Source organism: Camellia sinensis, chromosome 3 (genome assembly GCF_055761805.1).
Source record: "Camellia sinensis isolate YWXY chromosome 3, ASM5576180v1, whole genome shotgun sequence".
In the NCBI taxonomy this organism is placed as follows: domain Eukaryota; kingdom Viridiplantae; phylum Streptophyta; class Magnoliopsida; order Ericales; family Theaceae; genus Camellia; species Camellia sinensis.
This window is the reverse complement of record NC_138963.1, coordinates 131,349,687-131,371,293: the sequence shown is the minus strand read 5'-3', so window position 1 is coordinate 131,371,293 and position 21,607 is coordinate 131,349,687. Positions and strand designations below refer to the sequence as shown.

Genomic DNA, 21,607 nt, shown 5'->3' with positions numbered 1-21,607 from the left:
GGACATTCTCGTGATTGCTACATTGTTTTCAAACTGGAAGTCCCGTGCTAGTTCTGTAAGTTTTCACAACTTATATTGGTCCCTCCCAAGGTGTTCAAGGCGTTCATTGGGCTTTCTCGTGACTGTTACACGATTATGGCACCCGATGGCCTATTTTCAAGTTTAAGTATGAAAAAAGTGTCTTTCTCGACTTAGTTTTCGAACCGGAAGTCTCGTGCTAGTTCCATAAGTTTCCACAACTTACATTGGTGCCTCCCGAGTTGTTTGATGTGTTCCTTGGGCCTTGTCGTGCCTGTTACACGATTTTGGCCCGCGATGGCCTATTTTCACAATTAAGGTTGAGAAAATTGCCTTTTTGGACTTATTTTTCAAATCGGGAGTCCCGTGCTAGTTCCTTTGAGATGTTCCCCGGGCCTTCTCATGACTGTTACACGATTTTAGCCTCCGATGGCCTATGTTCAAACTTAAGTGTGAAAAAATTGCATTTATTGACTTAGTTTTCAAACCGGAATCTCGTGCCAGTTCCATAAGTTTCCACAACTTACATTGGTCCTTCCCAAGGTGTTTGAGGTATTCCCTGGGCCTTCTCGTGACTGTTAATCGATTTTGGCCATCGATGGCCTATTTTCAACCTTAAGTGTGAAAAAAGTGCTTGTTTTGGTTTAGTTTTCAAATCGGGGAGTCCCGTGGCAGTTTCATAAGTTTCCACAACTTACATTGGTCTCTCCCGAGGTGTTTGAGGTGTTCCCCGGGACTTCTCCTGACTATTAATCGATTTCGTTCCCCGATGGCGTATTTTCAAGGTTAAGTGTGAAAAAAAGTGTCTTTTTCGACTCAGTTTTCAAACAGGGAGTCCTGCGCCTGTTCTGTAAGTTTTCAAAACTTACTTTAGTCCCTCTCGAGGCGTCTGAGGTGTTCCCCGGGCCTTCTCGTGACTGTTACAAAAATTTGGCCCCCGATGGCCTATTTTCAAGCTTTAAGTGAAAAACATGCATTTGTTGACTTAGTTTTCAAACTGGGAGTCCCATGCTTGTTCTGTAACTTTCCACAACTTACATTGGTCCCTCTAGAGGTGTTTGAGGTGTTCCCCGGAAAGTCTCGCGCCTGTTATACGATTTTGGCCCCCGATGGCCTATTTTCAAGCTTAAGTGTGAAAAAAGTGGCTTTTTCGACATAGTTTTCAAACCGGAAGTGTTTTTCTAGTTCCGCAAATTTCCACAACTTACATTGGTCCGTCCTAAGGTGTTTGATGTGTTCCCCGGGCCATCTCGTGACTGTTACACGATTTTGGCCCCCGATGCCTATTTTCAAGCTTAAGTGTGAAAAAAGTGCCTTTTTCGACTTAGTTTTCAAACCGGTAGTCCTGTGCTAGTTCTGTAAGTTTCCACAACGTACATTGGTCCCCCTGGAGGTGTTCAAGGTATTCTCTGGGCTTTCTCGTGATTGTTACACAACTTTGGCGCCCAATGGCCTATTTTCATGATTAAGTGGGAAACAGTGCATTTTTTGACTTAATTTTCAAACCAGGAGTCCTGTGCAAGTTCCGTAAGTTTTCACAACTTGCATTAGTCCATCCCGAGGTGTTTGCGGTGTTCCCCGGGCCTTCTCGTGATAGCTACCCGATTTTGGCCCCCGATGGCCTATTTACAAGCTTAAATGTGGAAAAAAGTGCATTTTTTGATATAGTTTTCAAACCAGGAGTCCCGTACTAGTTCCGTAAGTTTTCTCAACTTACATCGCTCCCTCCCGAGGTGTTTGAGGTGTTCCACGGGCCTACTCGTGACTGTTACACGATTTTGGTCCCCGATGGCCTATTTTGTAGCTTAAGTGTGAGAAAAATGTCTTTTTCAAATTAGTTTTCAAACCGGAAGTCCCGTGCTAGTTCCGTAAGTTTCCACAACTTACATTGGTCCCTCCCAAGTTGTTTGATGTGTTCCATGGGCCTTCTCGTGACTATTACACGATTTTGGCCCCCTGATGGCCAATTTCCAAGCTTAAGTGTGAGAAACGTGCCTTTTTCGGCTTAGTTTTCAAACTGGCAGTCCCGTGCTAGTTCTGTAAGTTTCAATAACATAAATTAATCCCTCCCAAGGTGTTCCCCGGGTGTTCTACTGAATGCTACACGATTTTGGCCCCCGATGGCTTATTTTTAACCTTAAGTGTGAAAAAAGTGCATTTTTTGACTTAGTTTTCAAACCGAGAGTCCTCTGCCAGTTCCGTAAGTTTGCACAACTTACATTGGTCCCTACCGAGGTGTTTGACGTGTTCCCCACGCCTTCTCGTGACCGTTACGCGATTTTGGCCCCCTGATGGCCTATTTTCGAACTTAAGTTTGAAAAAAGTGTCTTTTTCCACTTAGTTTTCAAACCGGGACTCCCGTGCTAGTTCTGTAAATTTCTACCACTTATATTCGTCCCTCTTGAGGTGTTTGAGGGGTTTCGCTAGGGTTCTCGTGACTGTTACACAATTTTGGCCCCTGATGGCCTATTTTCAAGATTAAGTGTGAAAAAAGTGCAATTTTTGACTTAGTTTTGAAACGAGGAGTCCCGTGCAAGTTCCGTAAATTTTCACAACCTGCATTGGTCCCCCCCGAGGTGTTTGAGGTGTTGCTTGGGCCTTCTCGTGACTGTTACACGAATTTGGCCACTGATGGTCTATTTTCAAGCCTAAGTGTGAAAAAAAGTGCATTTTTTTGACTTAGATTTCAAACCGGAAGTCCCGTGCTAGTTCCGTAAGTTTCCACAACTTCTATTGGTCCTTCCTGAGGTGTTTGATGCGTTTCCTGGGCCTTCCCGTGACTGTTACACGATTTTGGCTCCCGATGTCCTATTTTTAAGCTTAAGTGTGAAAAAAGTGACTTTCCGACATAGTTTTCAAACCGGGAGCCCCATGCTAGTTCGGTGAGTTCCCACAACTTACATTGGTCGCTCTCGAGGTGTGAGGTGTTCCGCGGGCCTTCTCGTGACTGTTACACAATTTTGGCCCTCGATAGCCTACTTTCAGGATTAAGTGTGAAAAAAAGTGCATTTTTTGGCTTCGTTTTCAAGTCGGGAGTCCCGTTGAAGTTCCGTAAGTTTCCACAACTTACAATGGTCTCTCCTGAGGTGTTTGAGGTATTCCTCGGACATTCTCGTGATTGCCACATTGTTTTCAAACTGGAAGTCCCGCGCTAGTTTTGTAAGTTTTCACAACTTACATTGGTCCCTCCCAAGGTGTTCAAGGCGTTCATTGGGCCTTCTCGTGACTGTTACACGATTTTGGCACCCGATGGCATATTTTCAAGCTCAAGTATGAAAAAAGTGTCTTTCTCGACTTAGTTTTCAAACCGGAAGTCTCGTGCTAGTTCCATAAGTTTCCACAACTTACATCGGTGCCTCCCGAGTTGTTTGATGTGTTCCCTGGGCCTTGTCGTGACTGTTACACGATTTTGGCCCGCGATGGCCTATTTTCACAATTAAGGTTGAGAAAATTGCCATTTTGGACTTATTTTTCAAATCGGGAGTCCCACGCTAGTTCCTTTGAGGTGTTCCCCGGGCCTTCTCATGACTGTTACACGATTTTAGCCTCCGATGGCCTATTTTCAAACTTAAGTGTGAAAAAATTGCATTTTTTGACTTAGTTTTCAAACCGGAATCTCGTGCCAGTTCCATAAGTTTCCACAACTTACATTGGTCCTTCCCAAGGTGTTTGAGGTATTCCCTGGGCCTTCTCGTGACTGTTACACGATTTTGGCCCCTAATGGACTATTTCCAAGCTTAAGTGTGAAAAATGTGTCTTTTTTGTCTTAGTTTTCAAACCGGGAGTCCCGTGCTAGTTCTGTAAGTTTCCACAACTTACATTGGTCCCTCTTGAGGTATTTGAGGTGTTCCCCACACCTACTCGAGACTGTTACACGATTTTGGCTCCCGATGGCCTATTCTCAAGCTTAAGTGTGAAAAAAATGCATCTTTTGACTTAGTTTTGAAACCAGGAGTCCCGTGCTAGTTTCGTAAATTTCCACAACTTACATTGGTCCCTTCTGAGGTGTTTGATGTGTTTCCTGTGCCTTCTCATGACTGTTACATGATGTTGGCCCCTGATGGCCAATTTTCAAGCTTAAATGCGAGAAAAGTGACTTTTTGGACTTAGTTTTCAAACCGGAAGTTCTGGGGTAATTCTGTAAGTTCCCAAAACTTAGACTGGTCCCTCCCGAGGTGTTTGAGGTGTTGGGCTTATTTTTAACCTTAAGTGTGAAAAAAGTGCATTTTTTGACTTAGTTTTCAAACCGGGAGTCCTGTGCCAGTACCGTAAGTTTGCACAACTTACATTGGTCCCTACCGAGGGTTTTGACGTGTTCCCTACGCCTTCTCGTGACTGTTAGTCGATTTTGGCCATCGATGGCCTATTTTCAACCTTAAGTGTGAAAAAAGTGCTTGTTTTCGTTTAGTTTTCAAATCGGGGAGTCCCGTGGCAGTTTCATAAGTTTCGATAACTTACATTGGTCTCTCCCGAGGTGTTTGAGGTGTTCCCCGGGACTTCTCCTGGCTGTTAATCGATTTCGTTCCCCGATGGCCTATTTTCAAGGTTAAGTGTGAAAAAAAGTGTCTTTTTCGACTCAGTTTTCAAACCGGGAGTCCAGCGCCTGTTCTGTAAGTTTCCAAAACTTACATTAGTCCCTCTCGAGGCGTCTGAGGTGTTCCCCGGGCCTTCTCGTGACTGTTACAAAAATTTGGCCCCCGATGGCCTATTTTCAAGTTTTAAGTGAAAAACATGCTTTTTTTGACTTAGTTTTCAAACTAGGAGTCCCATGTTTGTTCTGTAACATTCCACAACTTACATTGGTCCCTCTAGAGGTGTTTAAGGTGTTCCCCGGAAAGTCTCGCGCCTGTTATACGATTTTGGCCCCCGATGGCCTATTTTCAAGCTTAAGTGTGAAAAAAGTGGCTTTTTCGACTTAGTTTTCAAACCGGAAGTGTCGTGCTAGTTCCGTAAATTTCCACAACTTACATTGATTCGTCCTAAGGTGTTTGATGTGTTCCCTGGGCCATCTCGTGACTGTTACACGATTTTGGCCCCCGATGCCTATTTTCAAGCTTAAGTGTGAAAAAAGTGCCTTTTTCGACTTAGTTTTCAAATCGGTAGTCCTGTGCTAGTTCTGTAAGTTTCCACAACGTACATTGGTCCCCCTGGAGGTGTTCAAGGTATTCTCTGGGCTTTCTCGTGATTGTTACACAACTTTGGCGCCCAATGGCCTATTTTCATGATTAAGTGGGAAACAGTGCATTTTTTGACTTAATTTTCAAACCAGGAGTCCCGTGCAAGTTCCATAAGCTTTCACACCTTGCATTAGTCCATCCCGAGGTGTTTGCGGTGTTCCCCGGCCTTCTCGTGATAGTTACTCGATTTTGGCCCCCGATGGCCTATTTACAAGCTTAAATGTGAAAAAAAGTGCATTTTTTGATATAGTTTTCAAACCAGGAGTCCCGTACTAGTTCCGTAAGTTTTCTCAACTTACATCGGTCCCTCCCGAGGTGTTTGAGGTGTTCCACGAGCCTACTCGTGACTGTTACACGATTTTGGTCCCCAATGGCCTATTTTGTAGCTTAAGTGTGAGAAAAATGTCTTTTTCAAATTAGTTTTCAAACCGGAAGTCCCGTGCTAGTTCCGTAAGTTTCCACAACTTACATTGGTCCCTCCCAAGTTGTTTGACGTGTTCCATGGGCCTTCTCGTGACTATTACACGATTTTGGCCCCCTAATGGCCAATTTTCAAGCTTAAGTGTGAGAAACGTGCCTTTTTCGGCTTAATTTTCAAGCCGGCAGTCCCGTGCTAGTTCTGTAAGTTTCAATAACATACATTGATCCCTCCCAAGGTGTTCCCCGCGTGTTCTACTGAATGCTACACGATTTTGGCCCCCGATGGCTTATTTTTAACCTTAAGTGTGAAAAAAGTGCATTTTTTGACCTAGTTTTCAAACCGGGAGTCCTGTGCCAGTTCCTTAAGTTTGCACAACTTACATTGGTCCCTACCGAGGTGTTTGACGTGTTCCACACACCTTCTCGTGACCGTTACGCGATTTTGGCCCCCTGATGGCCTATTTTCGAACTTAAGTTTGAAAAAAGTGGCTTTTTCCACTTAGTTTTCAAACAGGGACTCCCGTGCTGGTTCTGTAAATTTCTACCACTTATATTCGTCCCTCTTGAGGTGTTTGAGGGGTTTCGCTAGGGTTCTCGTGACTGTTACACAATTTTGGATCCTGATGGCCTATTTTCAAGATTAAGTGTGAAAAAAGCGCAATTTTTGACTTCGTTTTGAAACGGCGAGTCCCGTGCAAGTTCCGTAAATTTTCACAACCTGCATTGGTCCCCCCCGAGGTGTTTGAGGTGTTGCTTGGGCCTTCTCGTGACTGTTACACGAATTTGGCTATTGATGGTCTATTTTCAAGCCTAAGTGTGAAAAAAAATGCATTTTTTTGACTTAGATTTCAAACCGGAAGTCCCGTGCTAGTTCCGAAAGTTTCCACAACTTCTATTGGTCCTTCCCGAGGTGTTTGATGCGTTTCCTAGGCCTTCCCGTGACTGTTACACGATTTTGGCTCCCCATGTCCTATTTTTAAGCTTACGTGTGAAAAAAGTGACTTTTCCGACATAGTTTTCAAACCGGGAGCCCCATGCTAGTTCGGTGAGTTCCCACAACTTACATTGGTCGCTCTCGAGGTGTGAGGTGTTCCGCGGGCCTTCTCGTGACTGTTACACAATTTTGGCCCTCGATAGCCTATTTTCAGGATTAAGTGTGAAAAAAAGTTCATTTTTTGGCTTCGTTTTCAAGTCGGGAGTCCCGTTGAAGTTGCGTAAATTTCCACAACTTACAATGGTCTCTCCTGAGGTGTTTGAGGTATTCCTCGGACATTCTCGTGATTGCTGCATTGTTTTCAAACCGGAAGTCCCGGGCTAGTTCTGTAAGTTTGCACAACTTACATTGGTCCCTCCCAAGGTGTTCAAGGCGTTCATTGGGTCTTCTTGTGACTGTTACACGATTTTGGCACCCGATGGCCTATTTTCAAACTTAAGTACGAAAAAAGTGTCTTTCTCGACTTAGTTTTCAAACCGGAAGTCTCGTGCTAGTTCCATAAGTTTCCACAACTTACATTGGTGCCTCCCGAGTTGTTTGATGTGTTCCTTGGGCCTTGTCGTGACTGTTACACGATTTTGGCCCGCGATGGCCTATTTTCACAATTAAGTTTCAGAAAATTGCCTTTTTGGACTTATTTTTCAAATCGGGAGTCCCGTGCTAGTTCCTTTGAGGTGTTCCCCGGGCCTTCTCATGACTGTTACACGATTTTAGCCTCCGATGGCCTATTTTCAACCTTAAGTGTGAAAAAATTGCATTTTTTGACTTAGTTTTCAAACCGGAATCTCGTGCCAGTTCCATAAGTTTCCACAACTTACATTGGTCCTTCCCAAGGTGTTTCAGGTATTCCCTGAGCCTTCTCGTCACTGTCACACGATTTTGGCCCCTAATGGACTATTTTCAAGCTTAAGTGTGAAAAAGGTGTCTTTTTTGTCTTAGTTTTCAAACCGGGAGTCCCGTGCTAGTTCTGTAAGTTTTCACAACTTACATTGGTCCCTCTTGAGGTATTTGAGGTGTTCCCCACACCTACTCGAGACTGTTACATGATTTTGGCTCCCGATGGCCTATTCTCAAGCTTAAGTGTGAAAAAAATGCATCTTTTGACTTAGTTTTGAAACCGGGAGTCCCGTGCTAGTTTCGTAAGTTTCCACAACTTATATTTGTCCCTTCCGAGGTGTTTGATGTGTTTCCTGTGCCTTCTCATGACTGTTACATGATGTTGGCCCCTGATGGCCAATTTTCAAACTTAAATGAGAGAAAAGTGGCTTTATGGATTTAGTTTTCAAACCGGAAGTTCCGGGGTAATTCCGTAAGTTTCCAAAACTTATATTGGTCCCTCCGAGGTGTTTGAGTTGTTCCCCGAGCCTTCTCGTGACTGTTAGTCGATTTTGGCCATCGATGGCCTATTTTCAACCTCAAGTGTGAAAAAAGTGCTTGTTTTCGTTTAGTTTTCAAATCGGGGAGTCCCGTGGCAGTTTCATAAGTTTCCACAACTTACATTGGTCCCTCCCGAGGTGTTTGAGGTGTTCCCCGGGACTTCTCCTGACTATTAATCGATTTCGTTCCCCGTGGGCCTATTTTTAAGGTTAAGTGTGAAAAAAAGTGTCTTTTTCGACTCAGTTTTCAAACCGGGAGTCCTGCACCTGTTCTGTAAGTTTTCAAAACTTACATTAGTCCCTTTCGAGACGTCTGAGGTGTTCCCCGGGCTTTCTCGTGACTGTTGCAAAAATTTGGCCCCTGATGGCCTATTTTCAAGCTTTAAGTGAAAAACATGCATTTTTTGACTTAGTTTTCAAACTGGGAGTCCCATGCTTGTTATGTAACTTTCCACAACTTACATTGGTCCCTCAAGAGGTGTTTGAGGTGTTCCCCGAAAAGTTTCGCGCCTGTTATACGATTTTGGCCCCCGATGGCCTATTTTCAAGCTTAAGTGTGAAAAAAGTGGCTTTTTCGACTTAGTTTTCAAACTGGAAGTGTCGTGCTAGCTTCGTAAATTTCCACAACTTACATTGGTTCATCCTAAGGTGTTTGATGTGTTCCCTGGGCCATCTCGTGACTGTTACACGATTTTGGCCCCCGATGCCTATTTTCAAGCTTAAGTGTGAAAAAAGTGCCTTTTTCGGCTTAGTTTTCAAACCGGTAGTCCTATGCTAGTTCTGTAAGTTTCCACAACTTACATTGATCCCCCTGGAGGTGTTCAAGGTATTCTCTGGGCTTTCTCGTGATTGTTACACAACTTTGGCGCCTAATGGCCTATTTTCATGATTAAGTGGGAAACAGTGCATTTTTTGACTTAATTTTCAAACCAGGAGTCCCGTGCAAGTTCCGTAAGTTTTTACAACTTGCATTAGTCCACCTCGAGGTGTTTGCGGTATTCCCCAGGCTTTCTCGTGATAGTTACCCGTTTTTGGCCCCCGATGGCCTATTTACAAGTTTAAATGTGAAAAAAGTGCATTTTTTGATATAGTTTTCAAACCAAGAGTCTCGTACTAGTTCCGTAAGTTTTCTCAACTTACATCGGTTCCTCCCGAGGTGTTTGAGGAGTTCCACGGGCCTACTCGTGACTGTTACACGATTTTGGTCACCGATGGCCTATTTTGTAGCTTAAGTGTGATAAAAATGTCTTTTTCAAATTAGTTTTCAAACCGGAAGTCCCGTGCTAGTTCCGTAAGTTTCCACAACTTACATTGGTCCCTCCCAAGTTGTTTGATGTGTTCCATGGGCCTTCTCGTGACTATTACATGATTTTGGCCCCCTGATGGCCAATTTTCAAGCTTAAGTGTGAGAAACGTGCCCTTTTCGGCTTAGTTTTCAAACCGGCAGTCCCGTGCTAGTTCTGTAAGTTTCAATAACATACATTGATCCCTCCCAAGGTGTTCCCCGCGTGTTCTACTGAATGCTACACGATTTTGGCCCCCGATGGCTTATTTTTAACCTTAAGTGTGAAAAAAATGCATTTTTTGACTTAGTTTTCAAACCGGGAGTCCTGTACTAGTTCCGTAAGTTTGCACAACTTACATTGGTCCCTACCGAGGTGTTTGACGTGTTCCCCACGCCTTCTCGTGACCGTTACGCGATTTTGGCCCCCTGATGGCCTATTTTCGAACTTAAGTATGAAAAAAGTGTATTTTTCCACTTAGTTTTCAAACCGGGACTCCCGTGCTGGTTCTGTAAATTTCTACCACTTATATTCGTCCCTCTTGAGGTGTTTGAGGGGTTTCGCTAGGGTTCTCGTGACTGTTACACAATTTTGGCCCCTGATGGCCTATTTTCAAGATTAAGTGTGAAAAAATCATAATTTTTGACTTAGTTTTGAAACGAGGAGTCCCGTGCAAGTTCCGTAAATTTTCACAACCTGCATTGGTCCCCCCCGAGGTGTTTGAGGTGTTGCTTGGGCCTTCTCGTGACTGTTACACGAATTTGGCCACTGATGGTCTATTTTCAAGCCTAAGTGTGAAAAAAAGTGCATTTTTTTTACTTAGATTTCAAACCGGAAGTCCCGTGCTAGTTCCGTAAGTTTCCACAACTTCTATTGGTCCTTCCCGAGGTGTTTGATGCGTTTCTTGGGCCTTCCCGTGACTGTTACACGATTTTGGCTCTCCATGTCCTATTTTTAAGCTTAAGTGTGAAAAAAGTGACTTTTCCGACATAGTTTTCAAACCGGGAGCCCTATGCTAGTTCGGTGAGTTCCCACAACTTACATTGGTCGCTCTCGAGGTGTGAGGTGTTCCCCGGGCCTTCTCGTGACTTTTACACAATTTTGGCCCTCGGTGGCCTATTTTCAGGATTAAGTGTGAAAAAAAGTGCTTTTTTTGGCTTCGTTTTCAAGTCGGGAGTCCCGTTGAAGTTCCGTAAGTTTCCACAACTTACAATGGTCTCTCCTGTGGTGTTTGAGGTATTCCTTGGACATTCTCGTGATTGCTGCATTGTTTTCAAACCGGAAGTCCCGTGCTAGTTCTGTAAGTTTTCACAACTTACATTGGTCCCTCCCAAGGTGTTCAAGGCGTTCAATGGGCCTTCTCATGACTGTTACACGATTTTGGCACCCGATGGCCTATTTTCAAGCTTAAGTATGACAAAAGTGTCTTTTTCGACTTAGTTTTCAAACCGGAAGTCTCGTGCTAGTTCCATAAGTTTCCACAACTTACATTGGTGCCTCCCGAGTTGTTTGATGTGTTCCTTGGGCCTTGTCGTGACTGTTACACGATTTTGGCCCGCGATGGCCTATTTTCACAATTAAGTTTGAGAAAATTGCCTTTTTGGACTTATTTTTCAAATCGGGAGTCCCGTGCTAGTTCCTTTGAGGTGTTCCCCGGGCCTTCTCATGACTGTTACACGATTTTAGCCTCCGATGGCCTATTTTCAACCTTAAGTGTGAAAAAATTGCATTTTTTGACTAAGTTTTCAAACCGGAATCTCGTGCCAGTTCCATAAGTTTCCACAACTTACATTGGTCCTTCCCAAGGTGTTTGAGATATTCCCTGGGCCTTCTCGTAACTGTTACACGATTTTGGCCCCTAATGGACTATTTTCAAGCTTTAGTGTGAAAAAGGTGTCTTTTTTGTCTTAGTTTTCAAACCGGGAGTCCCGTGCTAGTTCCGTAAGTTTTCACAACTTCTATTGGTCCTTCGCAAGGTGTTTGAGGTATTCCCTGGAAAATCTCCATAAGACGGCTGCATGGCATATGGTATACCGTACAAAATGTTGGATGACAATAAAAGGCAAATGTAAAAATGAGGATATAGACACAGACACAGACACAGACAGGAGGGGGGCACAACAATAAGAAATGACTACATTTCTCTAAAGCTACAAGTAGCACGAAGCATAGACAATATGAGGTGCTACATTTCTCTAGAGCTACAAGTAGCATGAAGCATAGACAATATGAGGTGAAGGAGCACAGGATGGTTTAAGAGTAGCAACGAAGGCAAAAAATATTGTCAAGAAGGAATAACAGAAACTAAGTTATAGGTGCCTCAAAGACAGAAGAAAAACACCCACAAAAAAAAAAAAAAAAAAAATGAGAATTGAGACCATGAGAAAGGACATAGTTATTCTAAAATTGAAAAAAATATATATGTATATATATATATATATATGTGTGTGTGTGTGTGTACACTAAGAACAACCATACGCAAGAGGAACCATGTTGCCAAGTAACCATGATTAGTCTGAGTTCAGTACATTGGAGTATAAGAAACATCTGAACTATCAATAATACCAAAATGCTAGAAATACTTTAAAAAAAAAAAATACCAACAGAGCGCTTGTACATAGGTCCCACCACTTGGTATGGGATTCACCAAATATTTTGTCTAGTTGGTACGCTTGTTAGTTGTCCTAACATTTTTGTCAATAATTAAGTGATAGAGATTATATGCTATAAACCATGGAACTATTCCTTGAAAATAAACCAAATATTACAAATAGCATGTGGAACAATTTAAAATTGGAACAATTTAAAATTTTCCAAGTCAAACCACACTAGAACCAAGATAACTCCATTTGTGGCATTTGGTTAAAGTGGATCTACTTCAAATTAAACAAAAAGTTAGCTTTTTTCAGAAAAACATCCAATCATGCCTCTTAGCTTATTGGTTGTTTTGGGCCCACTGATACTTGCATTGAATTTATCAACAACAAAAAAAGAATTTATCAACAAAAAAAAATTAAAAAAAAAACTTGCATTGTAGTATATTAACTTTAAAACTTGGCCCCTGGCAAAAGTTATAATTCTATATGTGACCCAATTGTAGCACTTTTTAAACAACCTTTGCCTAACACATTCCCAGCTGATTTTGTCAGTGTACCTAAATAAGCACCTTCAAATAGGTCTAGCAAACCCCAAACGGACCCTCAAAGACAATTCTAGATAAAAAAATTCAAGTTTTGATACTTGTTGCCTGCTTATCTAATACCTATGAACTCACATAACCCAACCATCTAAATAAGGGGAACCAACAGGTCAGTTATTCCCCTGAATCTTTCTATATACCAAATCCACATCGTTAATTTTCTTAAAGCATCAGATAGTTCTAGAATATAGCAAAAAGCAGACAATCATACATTGATAAAGAAAAAAACCATTTTGTAATGTAGTTCTGGTGTTTAAATTTGTAGCACATTTCTGATAACTTCAATTGTAAGGCATCTGTATTACATAAGGCTGCAGTCCTGAATTTTACTTCTGCCTAAGAATTGCAAACTAGTTTCAATTGGTGTAGTAAAGCTTATCTAAAGGACCATCTAAAGTTGTGAAGCAAAGATTTTGTCACATGACATATATGAAACTACATCAATCATCCTCAATACAAATTATCGTGACAAACATATATACATATTCCATTAATTGGGACTGAAGTGGGTGTACTTTAAAGGGGACGATTGGTTTAGTGGTTTTAAATTCAGGCCTAATAACCTTGAAGTAGTGAGTGTGAATACAAGGCAGCTACTTTGTACATAATGATTAAAGGTCAGCTCTGTGCCTAGAACCCCCATTAATAGGAACTAAACTATGTGTATTTCTATATATAAATATATATATATACCTTTATTTTATCAATATAAAGTTCAAAATATTATTGATCACTTCATTATAAAATCAAAATCAAAACTCAAGAGAATTGCTTACCTCTTCTAACACCAAATTGATCCAAGAATGGCCCAGATTGCCTAACTAACAATGCCAAAAGTTCTGGTACATCGAGCGGTGGAACTTCCTACATCAGATATATAAGAAAAGCAGAAGAAAAGAAAACATTCAGCATAGTGTATTATAGATTGTAGGAAACTAGAATCATCAATATATCCAATCTATGACAAATGTCAATCAATCCTAAGGAACAAACATACTACACCACCACATATGAAATTTTGACTATGCCTATTGGTCTATAATTAAACCTAGGCCTCAGGTTTAGGCATCTACGTACGTGAGATGTTAGAATGCGATAAATACTGCAACGTGAAACACATATCAAGGATACAATGGCATGTCAATATCCATTACAAAATGGTGTTGAACACAACCACCTTGATAAAAGAAGAAGACGAAGAAGAAAAATGGCATTCATGTCCAATACAAACACCATATTGCAAAAAAATTTGTTTTCCCTGAAGAATGAAACACAATGCTAGCCTTTCAGTCTGCACAACTACAGCAACATGAACTCCAACAGGACATGACCCTCCCAATTAATGAGCACAACCACATATCATCCAACTAACAACTCAAACATAGGATGTAGGAAAAGGATTACAATAAACGTTGGAATCATAAGATTCATATTATTGACGTCTGAGAAAACAACTTCCAGTCAACAGTGCTTATATGACTATTACGTCATTGTTGAAACAACTCTCCATTTTTTAGAAAATAAATAAATATAGATATATATTAAATAAAATTCAATATTTTATCTCCTTTTCTTCCCCTAGTGCCTTCAGAAAGAAAATATAGATTATAGACTCAAAAAAAAAAAGTTCTAAAAAAATTAACACATTAACGAATGATACATGAAGAGGAGTAGTTCAATACTAACCTTTGAATCAGTTGGGTCCTTGCAGATTGCTTTCTGCAAAATAAATAATTGGATAACAGATTAATAACGAACATATGAATCCAGCTTGCAATTCTAACGTAAAATGAAAAATAAGTAGATATGCATCAATTACTAACAAAGATAATGATCAGGAAATTCTATCATCTAGAAACAAGTTTATACATTATTACCAAGCATTCACTTCCTATATTGGAATGAATCAAAACACATGTTATAGTTAGCAGCAACATTCGCACTAATCTTATGTTTATGGCCTTCCTTTTAATGAAAAAATGTTTATGCCTTAGGACATAACTAGTTCCTTGCATACCTTCAATGGACATGGTATGCCACTTGATGCATAAATATTTGATCCCAAATAATAGCCAGCCTCGAAAGAACATAACAAGAGTACAAGACTGACAATGTATGAAACTTAATAGTCAAAACTACTGCATTTACTGCCATGCCAAAAAATCTCAATTCAAATTATAATGGATCTACAATGTTGACTTTCAGAAAACAACTAGTTGTGTCTCTCAAAAACGAAAGGAGTGATAAGAGTAGTAAAAACATTTTTACGCAGTTTGAACAGGGTGACAAGAGAAGTAAAAACATTTTTACGTAGTTTAATTTAAACAGGAAGATCCAACCTTGTGAGATCATTCCCTGTTGAATAAACCATGTTGGGAACTTTTAGAGATGCATACTTAGGTGATATACGTCCCAATGTCCCGTATTACCTTGCATGGACCAAGGATGGAAGAATAAACAGCAATCTACAACTTTAAGAAGATCATTTTTTATTGAAAATCGTAAAAGGCAATGAGTCTCATGAAGAGCCAACAAAAAATATACATAGTTTTGTAAATAAGAAAAATCCAAAAGAGCTTCAACAGGGTGCAAACCGGAGTACATGCAGAGAAGCAAAAATGACACACAAAAAATATCTTTAGAATTGACCAAAAAAGTCCAATGATTGCAGCAAACCCCTATAGGCCACACAAATAAATTGCTTAAAAGAAGGGAAAAAAATGCTTCCATGGTCACAAACACCTCACTCCTTGAAATGAAGTCCTATACCTCTCCTTCCATAGACAACAAAAGAGGCATTAAGGACACACTTCTTAAACTACATCCTCACTTGCTCACTCTAGACCAGCAACTGGAGTCCAACAACTCTTAACACAAACTTTGGCATAAAACACGCCATCTGACAGAGGCAAAATGTAGCACGGACACGGACACGACACGGACACTCCATTCTTACATTGTGCTAATCTAACATGTATCGCCCTTAATACCAACCATGCTTCGCCGTGGAAAAAATCATCGCAGCCACTCTATGGGAACATTTACTCTGGTGAAAGTTTACTGCAGTTGAAATGCAAAATGTCATGCTTTTTGGTAACTATCCAGTGCCATTCCTAGGGATCAAAATCTACGTATATCCCATGATCTACGTATATCCCAAATTTTAGTTGACTTGTATAAATCTTTCTTAGCCAGGCTTAAAATATAACCCTAATAAGCCCTCATCTATAAACAGGGTTTTATTTCACATCTTTTGGTCAAACGACTATTGCAGTAACATTTCAAATAAAAAATTAATTTGACAATGCTAAAGATCTAGTGATTCAGATAAAGTGCTAATGCTTCACACTTAAAATGTTGTTTGGCACTTGAAAAAGGTCTAGAGGAGATTTAGCCCTCAAAATGAAAAAGAATTTGCTTAGGATTGATAACATAACATGACAAAGATTATGAATTGTTCATTTTATTCAATTAAACCAGTACAAATTTGCTTTATGCCAATCAATTCTGCAATCAATATAATAATCAATTAGACACACAAAAGGATTCCCTTTTTCTTTTCTTTTTTGCTTCTTCCTGTTGAAAATCAAAATGGACAAAAACCACAGGACCCCGTAGCCAACCAATTCACCATTAGTAAGGGAAAAAAAAAAAAAAAAAGAAACAACCCAACCCTAACCCAGTTCATATGCCCGAGGTGTTGAATCCTAAAACTTGTTAGCGTGTTTCTTATACCACTAGAAATCGGTGATGTTTGTTCCTGAATGGTTGGTAGAGTATCAAGCATCCATGATACTCTGTGAATTCACCACAAATTAAACGCGATCCACCATTGACTAGGAAATCACCAAAACAAACTTGAAATGTATTAAAGTGATGTAAAACGCATATTAATCTATTGATAGTGCAAGCGAATATGGATGCTTCTCTTATTTGACAAATTTATTTTGGTTACAACTAGTTTAATTCTCCTCCCATACGAAATTGCTGGTCCATTTTAACTATTCCAAACATCCCAAAAAAATCATCTATGTTTTTTTATTTATTCTTTCTTTCAATTTGTAGGGAAAAAAATACATTATTTATTGACCCTACTAAAAGGCATGAATGCTGAAAATTGACAAACAGCTGGGGATGGAACGAGTATTTATAAATGAGATGACTTGAAGACCAATCCCATCCAAAATCCAAGTTAAAACCACCTTAGACTTTGCAAAATCGTTGGCCACTGCTCGAGCCATGAAAATCCCTAGAGATTGGGTGTCTGCTTCCACTTGAGATCTCAGTTTTTTAATAGATTGGGTGTCTGCTTCCACTTGAGATCTCAGTTTTTTAATAGATGGAAACAAAGTTGATTGAAAACTCACAATTTTCATACAATGGAAGATTTTTTCTTTCAAGCTTGTCCCTTAGCTATCCTTCAAGTCAAAAGTTTTCCTATAAAAAATTGGATATATTGTTTTCTTTATACTTTTGTTTGGATTTGACTTGCTTTCATATGTATTTTTTCTTCTATGATTTTGCTAAGCAGTCAAGTCACACAAGGAGGGTTCTTTCCATTCTAGTTGCTCCCAATATGTATTATTATTTCTTCTATGATTTTGCTAAGCAGACACAAAGGAGGAATAAAATGATTGATATTTGCTCCCAATAGGTATTATTTCTTCAATTGTGATTTTGAAGGTTGGAGCTAGTCCTCCTATGCATTTATACATCAACTTCTCAGCACACCAAAATCCCATCCAATCAATTTCCATTTGATTCAAATTCTTGTTAGCCCTCCAACACATAGGAGAATATAATGATTGATGTTGGCCCTCCAATACTACTAAATCAATGACAGCCTAAGTTTTCTAATCCAAGATTAAATAGTCTGAGAATTCAACATGACCAGCCTTAAGACAACCAACTTTATTTTGTTCATGTTGTATCTCAAGGGGGAATAATGAAGGAGAATTTTCCTCTTCCCGGTAGATAAAATCCAGAACGAGACACAAGGAGAAATCCCGGGCAAAAATTACATAAGAGGGAAAAAGGCCAAACTATACATCAACCCATAAGCTAAATTCTTCCGGCAAATCAATCAAGAAACAAAAGAAAGAGATTCCTAATAGTATTTATCAAAAGAGAGAGAGAGAGAGAGAGAGAGAGAGAGAGAGAGAGAGAGATTCCTAACAGTAATCTACGTTATACGGACTCGAGTGCGGATATCGGGTACGGGTGTGCATCTAAGGGTCGGACACTTTAAAATTAAAAATTAAAAATACGTGGATACGGATCCAAATTAGGATACGGATACGGATACGGAGATACGTTAAATAGTTATTTTTAAATATATTTATTATATGAAGATGAGTTTAAAAAGTTTAAGGAATAACAAATTTTATTAAAAAAAATAACAAATAAATAATGAATAAAAATTATAAACATTATTTTAGACATAAAATAAATTATATTATATATGATAAAATAAATTATTTTAATTTTAGACATAGAAGTTATGTTATTTATGATATATTATATTATATAATATTTTTTTGAATAAATAATATTATATAATATGAATAATATTATATTAATATAATTTATATTATATATAATTCAAATTATATTAAAAAGAAAAGTCAGAGACCTATAGAAATAAAAATTGTGTTAGCTTCGCAGAGACGACGGAAGGGGAAGACCTAGAAAATTGGTTGGTAGAGCAATGACTTCGCAGAGACGACGGAAGGGGAAGACGACGAAGAGAGTCCGAGATCGAGATCAAAGGGGAAGACGACGAATCACAGTACATCGACTTCGCAGATCAAGCTTCGCAGATCGATCGATGATCTGCAACCGATTGAAGTCGAAGGCCAGGTTCTCCCCTTGCTCTCTTCTCTTTCGATTCTTCTGCCGTATCCGTTTCTAAGAAGCCGTATCCCGCACCCGTACCCGTGTTGTCTCGACACAGGTACCTTCGAAATTCCAAAGAATCCGTGTAACATAGGTAGAGGGAAAGAAACTTGAGGCAACAGAAGATGGGCAACCCACAAACACTCATCCACAGGAGCCGAAATACATAAAGAGAGGCTAGGACAACCCTCACAAGGGTCGACTAGGCCAGAGGAGCCTTCGGCTGAAGTCGAAACAGCTCTGTGGGACCTTGGCTGGTTCCCACAGAGACTCAGAGGCAACAAAAGATGGGCAACCCACAAACACTCATCTACAGGAGCCAAAATACATAAAGAGAGGCTAGGACAACCCTCACGAGGGTCAACTAGGCCAGAGGGGCATTCGGCTGAAGTCGAAACAGCTATATGGGACCTTGGTTGGTTCCGACAGAGACTCAGGGACCAACGATACAGGATGGGTGGTGATAGGTGATGGCTGGTTGGTGGTAGCGGCTGTGTGAGTGACGGTTTTTAGGGTTTTGGCTACCATATAATTTAAGAGAATACAAAGCTTGAGTGATGATTATGAAATCATCACCTTTTATATTAATCAATCAACTATTACAAAAGGAAGCCCTAAGGCAATGATTAAGGAATCACCTTTTATATTGATTGATTGACTGACTGATTAAGGAATCACAATCAATCAATCACAATCACAATCTAATCTAAATAAGGAAATATTCTAACAGCTTCTGCTACTATAACACCCATCTCAAATCATAACAATTGTTCACTTTGAGCTAGGCCCTCAAGGGTTTAAAGCATGTTGTTACTTGGAAGGAATATGAACTCATTTATATAGCCCAGGAACTTCTCCTACCTAGACAATGTGGGATGGAATGTGATGTACAATAATGAAAGTGAATTCACTTATATAGCATACTTAACCTAAAATAATAACCATATAAAAATTCTTTGACAAGGAGGAGTAATGCCCTTGGACTACTGCACGTACTTGAGTCAATAAAGGTGAACACTTTTGCAAGTGTCCCAACAATTGTTGGGCAAGAATGGACATAGGAGCATAGTCAACAAGTATTCATTATTGTCTAAACATCTATTCAACATCAAAATTGCCAAGTGAAAGAAATGTCCTCAATATCATTACCTTCCATTTGGGCAAGTGTACTAATGAAGTTTTACCAGTAAATACACTAGCTATGTACTAAACGGAGAGGAGGGAAAGATGAATTGAGCACTCACAATACCCATAATTACTGTAAAATCCAATGACAAATTAGCAGACGTTAATCAAGTTTTTGAATATTCTACTGAAATCAAACCTTCAAGTAGCAAGGCAAGACATTGTTGATTGCCTAAATTTCAGTTTTCCCATCCTTTCTGGATAGTTCCTAGCATCCTAAATTTCTAGATGAAATAAATGAACATTCACCTTAAACATGCTTTCATATTATGCCAGCCAAACCACATGTTATGAGTATACTTGAAACAATGGCATTTGGATCCTGTATGCACAGCGACATGCAAATTGTCTTATTATTGACTATATTGACACTTACGATATTTAACTCGCAAAGACAACAATTCTATCAGAAACTTTATTAGTCACGTTACTCTCTGGATAGTTTCTGATCCAACTGAAGATGAAGCATTTTCCATGTGTCTTTTCAATAAAGTAGGTATATAAGAACAACATGCAATCATTTATTTATCTGAGCTGCGAACTCCCGTCTCTGTTATTTGTTCATAGCATGTAATGGACCTCTCTAATAATAACTAAAACAAACATGCAATGTATAACAAGTATTGCAGGCATGCACAGAGTGATCTTGTATGCTCTGTGTAAACTGAAGTCTAAATGCTTCATTAGCATGTTTTTGAACAGATACTTCATTAGCCTGTTTACTAATGCCAAAATTAAGGACATTTTGCATCATCGATACTAAGTGTACGTCCTGGACAAAACAAATATATAAAGGGAAGGAAGTGTCAATCATAACATATGTATCCGTAATATAGTAAGTTAGAGCTTCTCGGAGCAGCAATGAACTCACCTAACATTGTTTGGGGTAAGCTCATTGAGTGTTGATTCAATAATGGTTGGGCTGAATTTAGGGGGCAAGGATGACCCCACTAGCCAATCATTAGGAGGATACAACTGCAAAATAATTTCAAACGAACAGTTGATGTCAGCAAAGCAAGTGACTGCTGAAGAAACAACAATCACTCAGACTGAGTTTGAACAGGATGAAGATGGGGAAAGAGAACAAAAATTCAACTATTTAATTTCATGTATTTGTTTAGCAGGAGAAGGGTGGAAAATACAACAAAGTTAAATATCTTATACAACCCACACCAGAATGGCAACTTTGCTTCTAGATTCTTACAAAAAAATACAGTCACTTTTTTCTCTCATTAAAGTAGTCAACTATTGTAACTTTCTCACAAAAAATTAAACCAAATGCAAATGAGAAAATAAATTTTCCTTTCACCTTTTCTTTCACTTCACTATCTATCACTTTTGTTTTCCATCATATTTTTTACTTAATCAAATGGACCCTCAAGATTCTCATTGAAAAGTTGAAGTGCAAAGCAAGAAGCCAAAGAAAGAGAAGCAGAGAAAAGCTACACTTCTTAACTACATCTTGTAAGAAAATAAATAAAAAGTGAAAAAAAAAAAAAAAGAAGAAGAAGAAGAAGAAGAAGAAGAGAGAATCAAAAACTGCACTCTAGTCAATCAAAGAAACGTCTCCAGGAAATATCGAATTAGTAGTGGCTTATCTCCAAAAACCGGCTTTGTATGAATTTTACTTGTCAAAACAAGTCTAAGCTGAGATTGAGCCTAGCTCCTATGCTACTGAACCAAGCTCAACCTCCTTGTACTTGGCCGGCTTCATCTCATTTACAGTCTAGATGAAGTGGGAACCTTCACCTTCATCTAGCACAAGTTATCATAATAAACTGACTCAGCTTGCTTAATATTCAATGATCCAAACTCATCAAGGCAAGTGGTGGGTTGCTCTTAAATTATCCTCCAACAATGCTTCACTGCAAAAAGTAGCATCAATCTTTTCCTACTTAAATGGTACAAATAAAATTCCACATAAAGACTTAAATATATAAATAAAACCATCAAAGCAATCATGGCTTACTAAGCCAAACCAAGCCTTAGCAAGCTCATCAAATAAATTGAATTCTACACCATTTATAAGTGAGCTTGACTTGTGAACTGAAGCTTGTACC

General features: G+C 39.5%; 1 protein-coding gene across 1 annotated transcript in view; it reads right to left on the bottom strand.

Moving 5' to 3' along the window:
• Positions 1-21,607, bottom strand: part of LOC145821833 (uncharacterized) — a 101,585-nt gene that overhangs the window by 54,175 nt on the left and 25,803 nt on the right. The window contains exons 3-5 of the mRNA XM_082918405.1: positions 20,419-20,522; positions 14,154-14,186; positions 13,244-13,331 (exon numbers count right to left, since the gene is read on the bottom strand). Coding sequence (XP_082774531.1) covers positions 13,289-13,331; positions 14,154-14,186; positions 20,419-20,522 — 180 coding nt within the window. The 3' untranslated portion in view covers positions 13,244-13,288. The remainder of the gene's footprint in view (positions 1-13,243; positions 13,332-14,153; positions 14,187-20,418; positions 20,523-21,607) is intronic.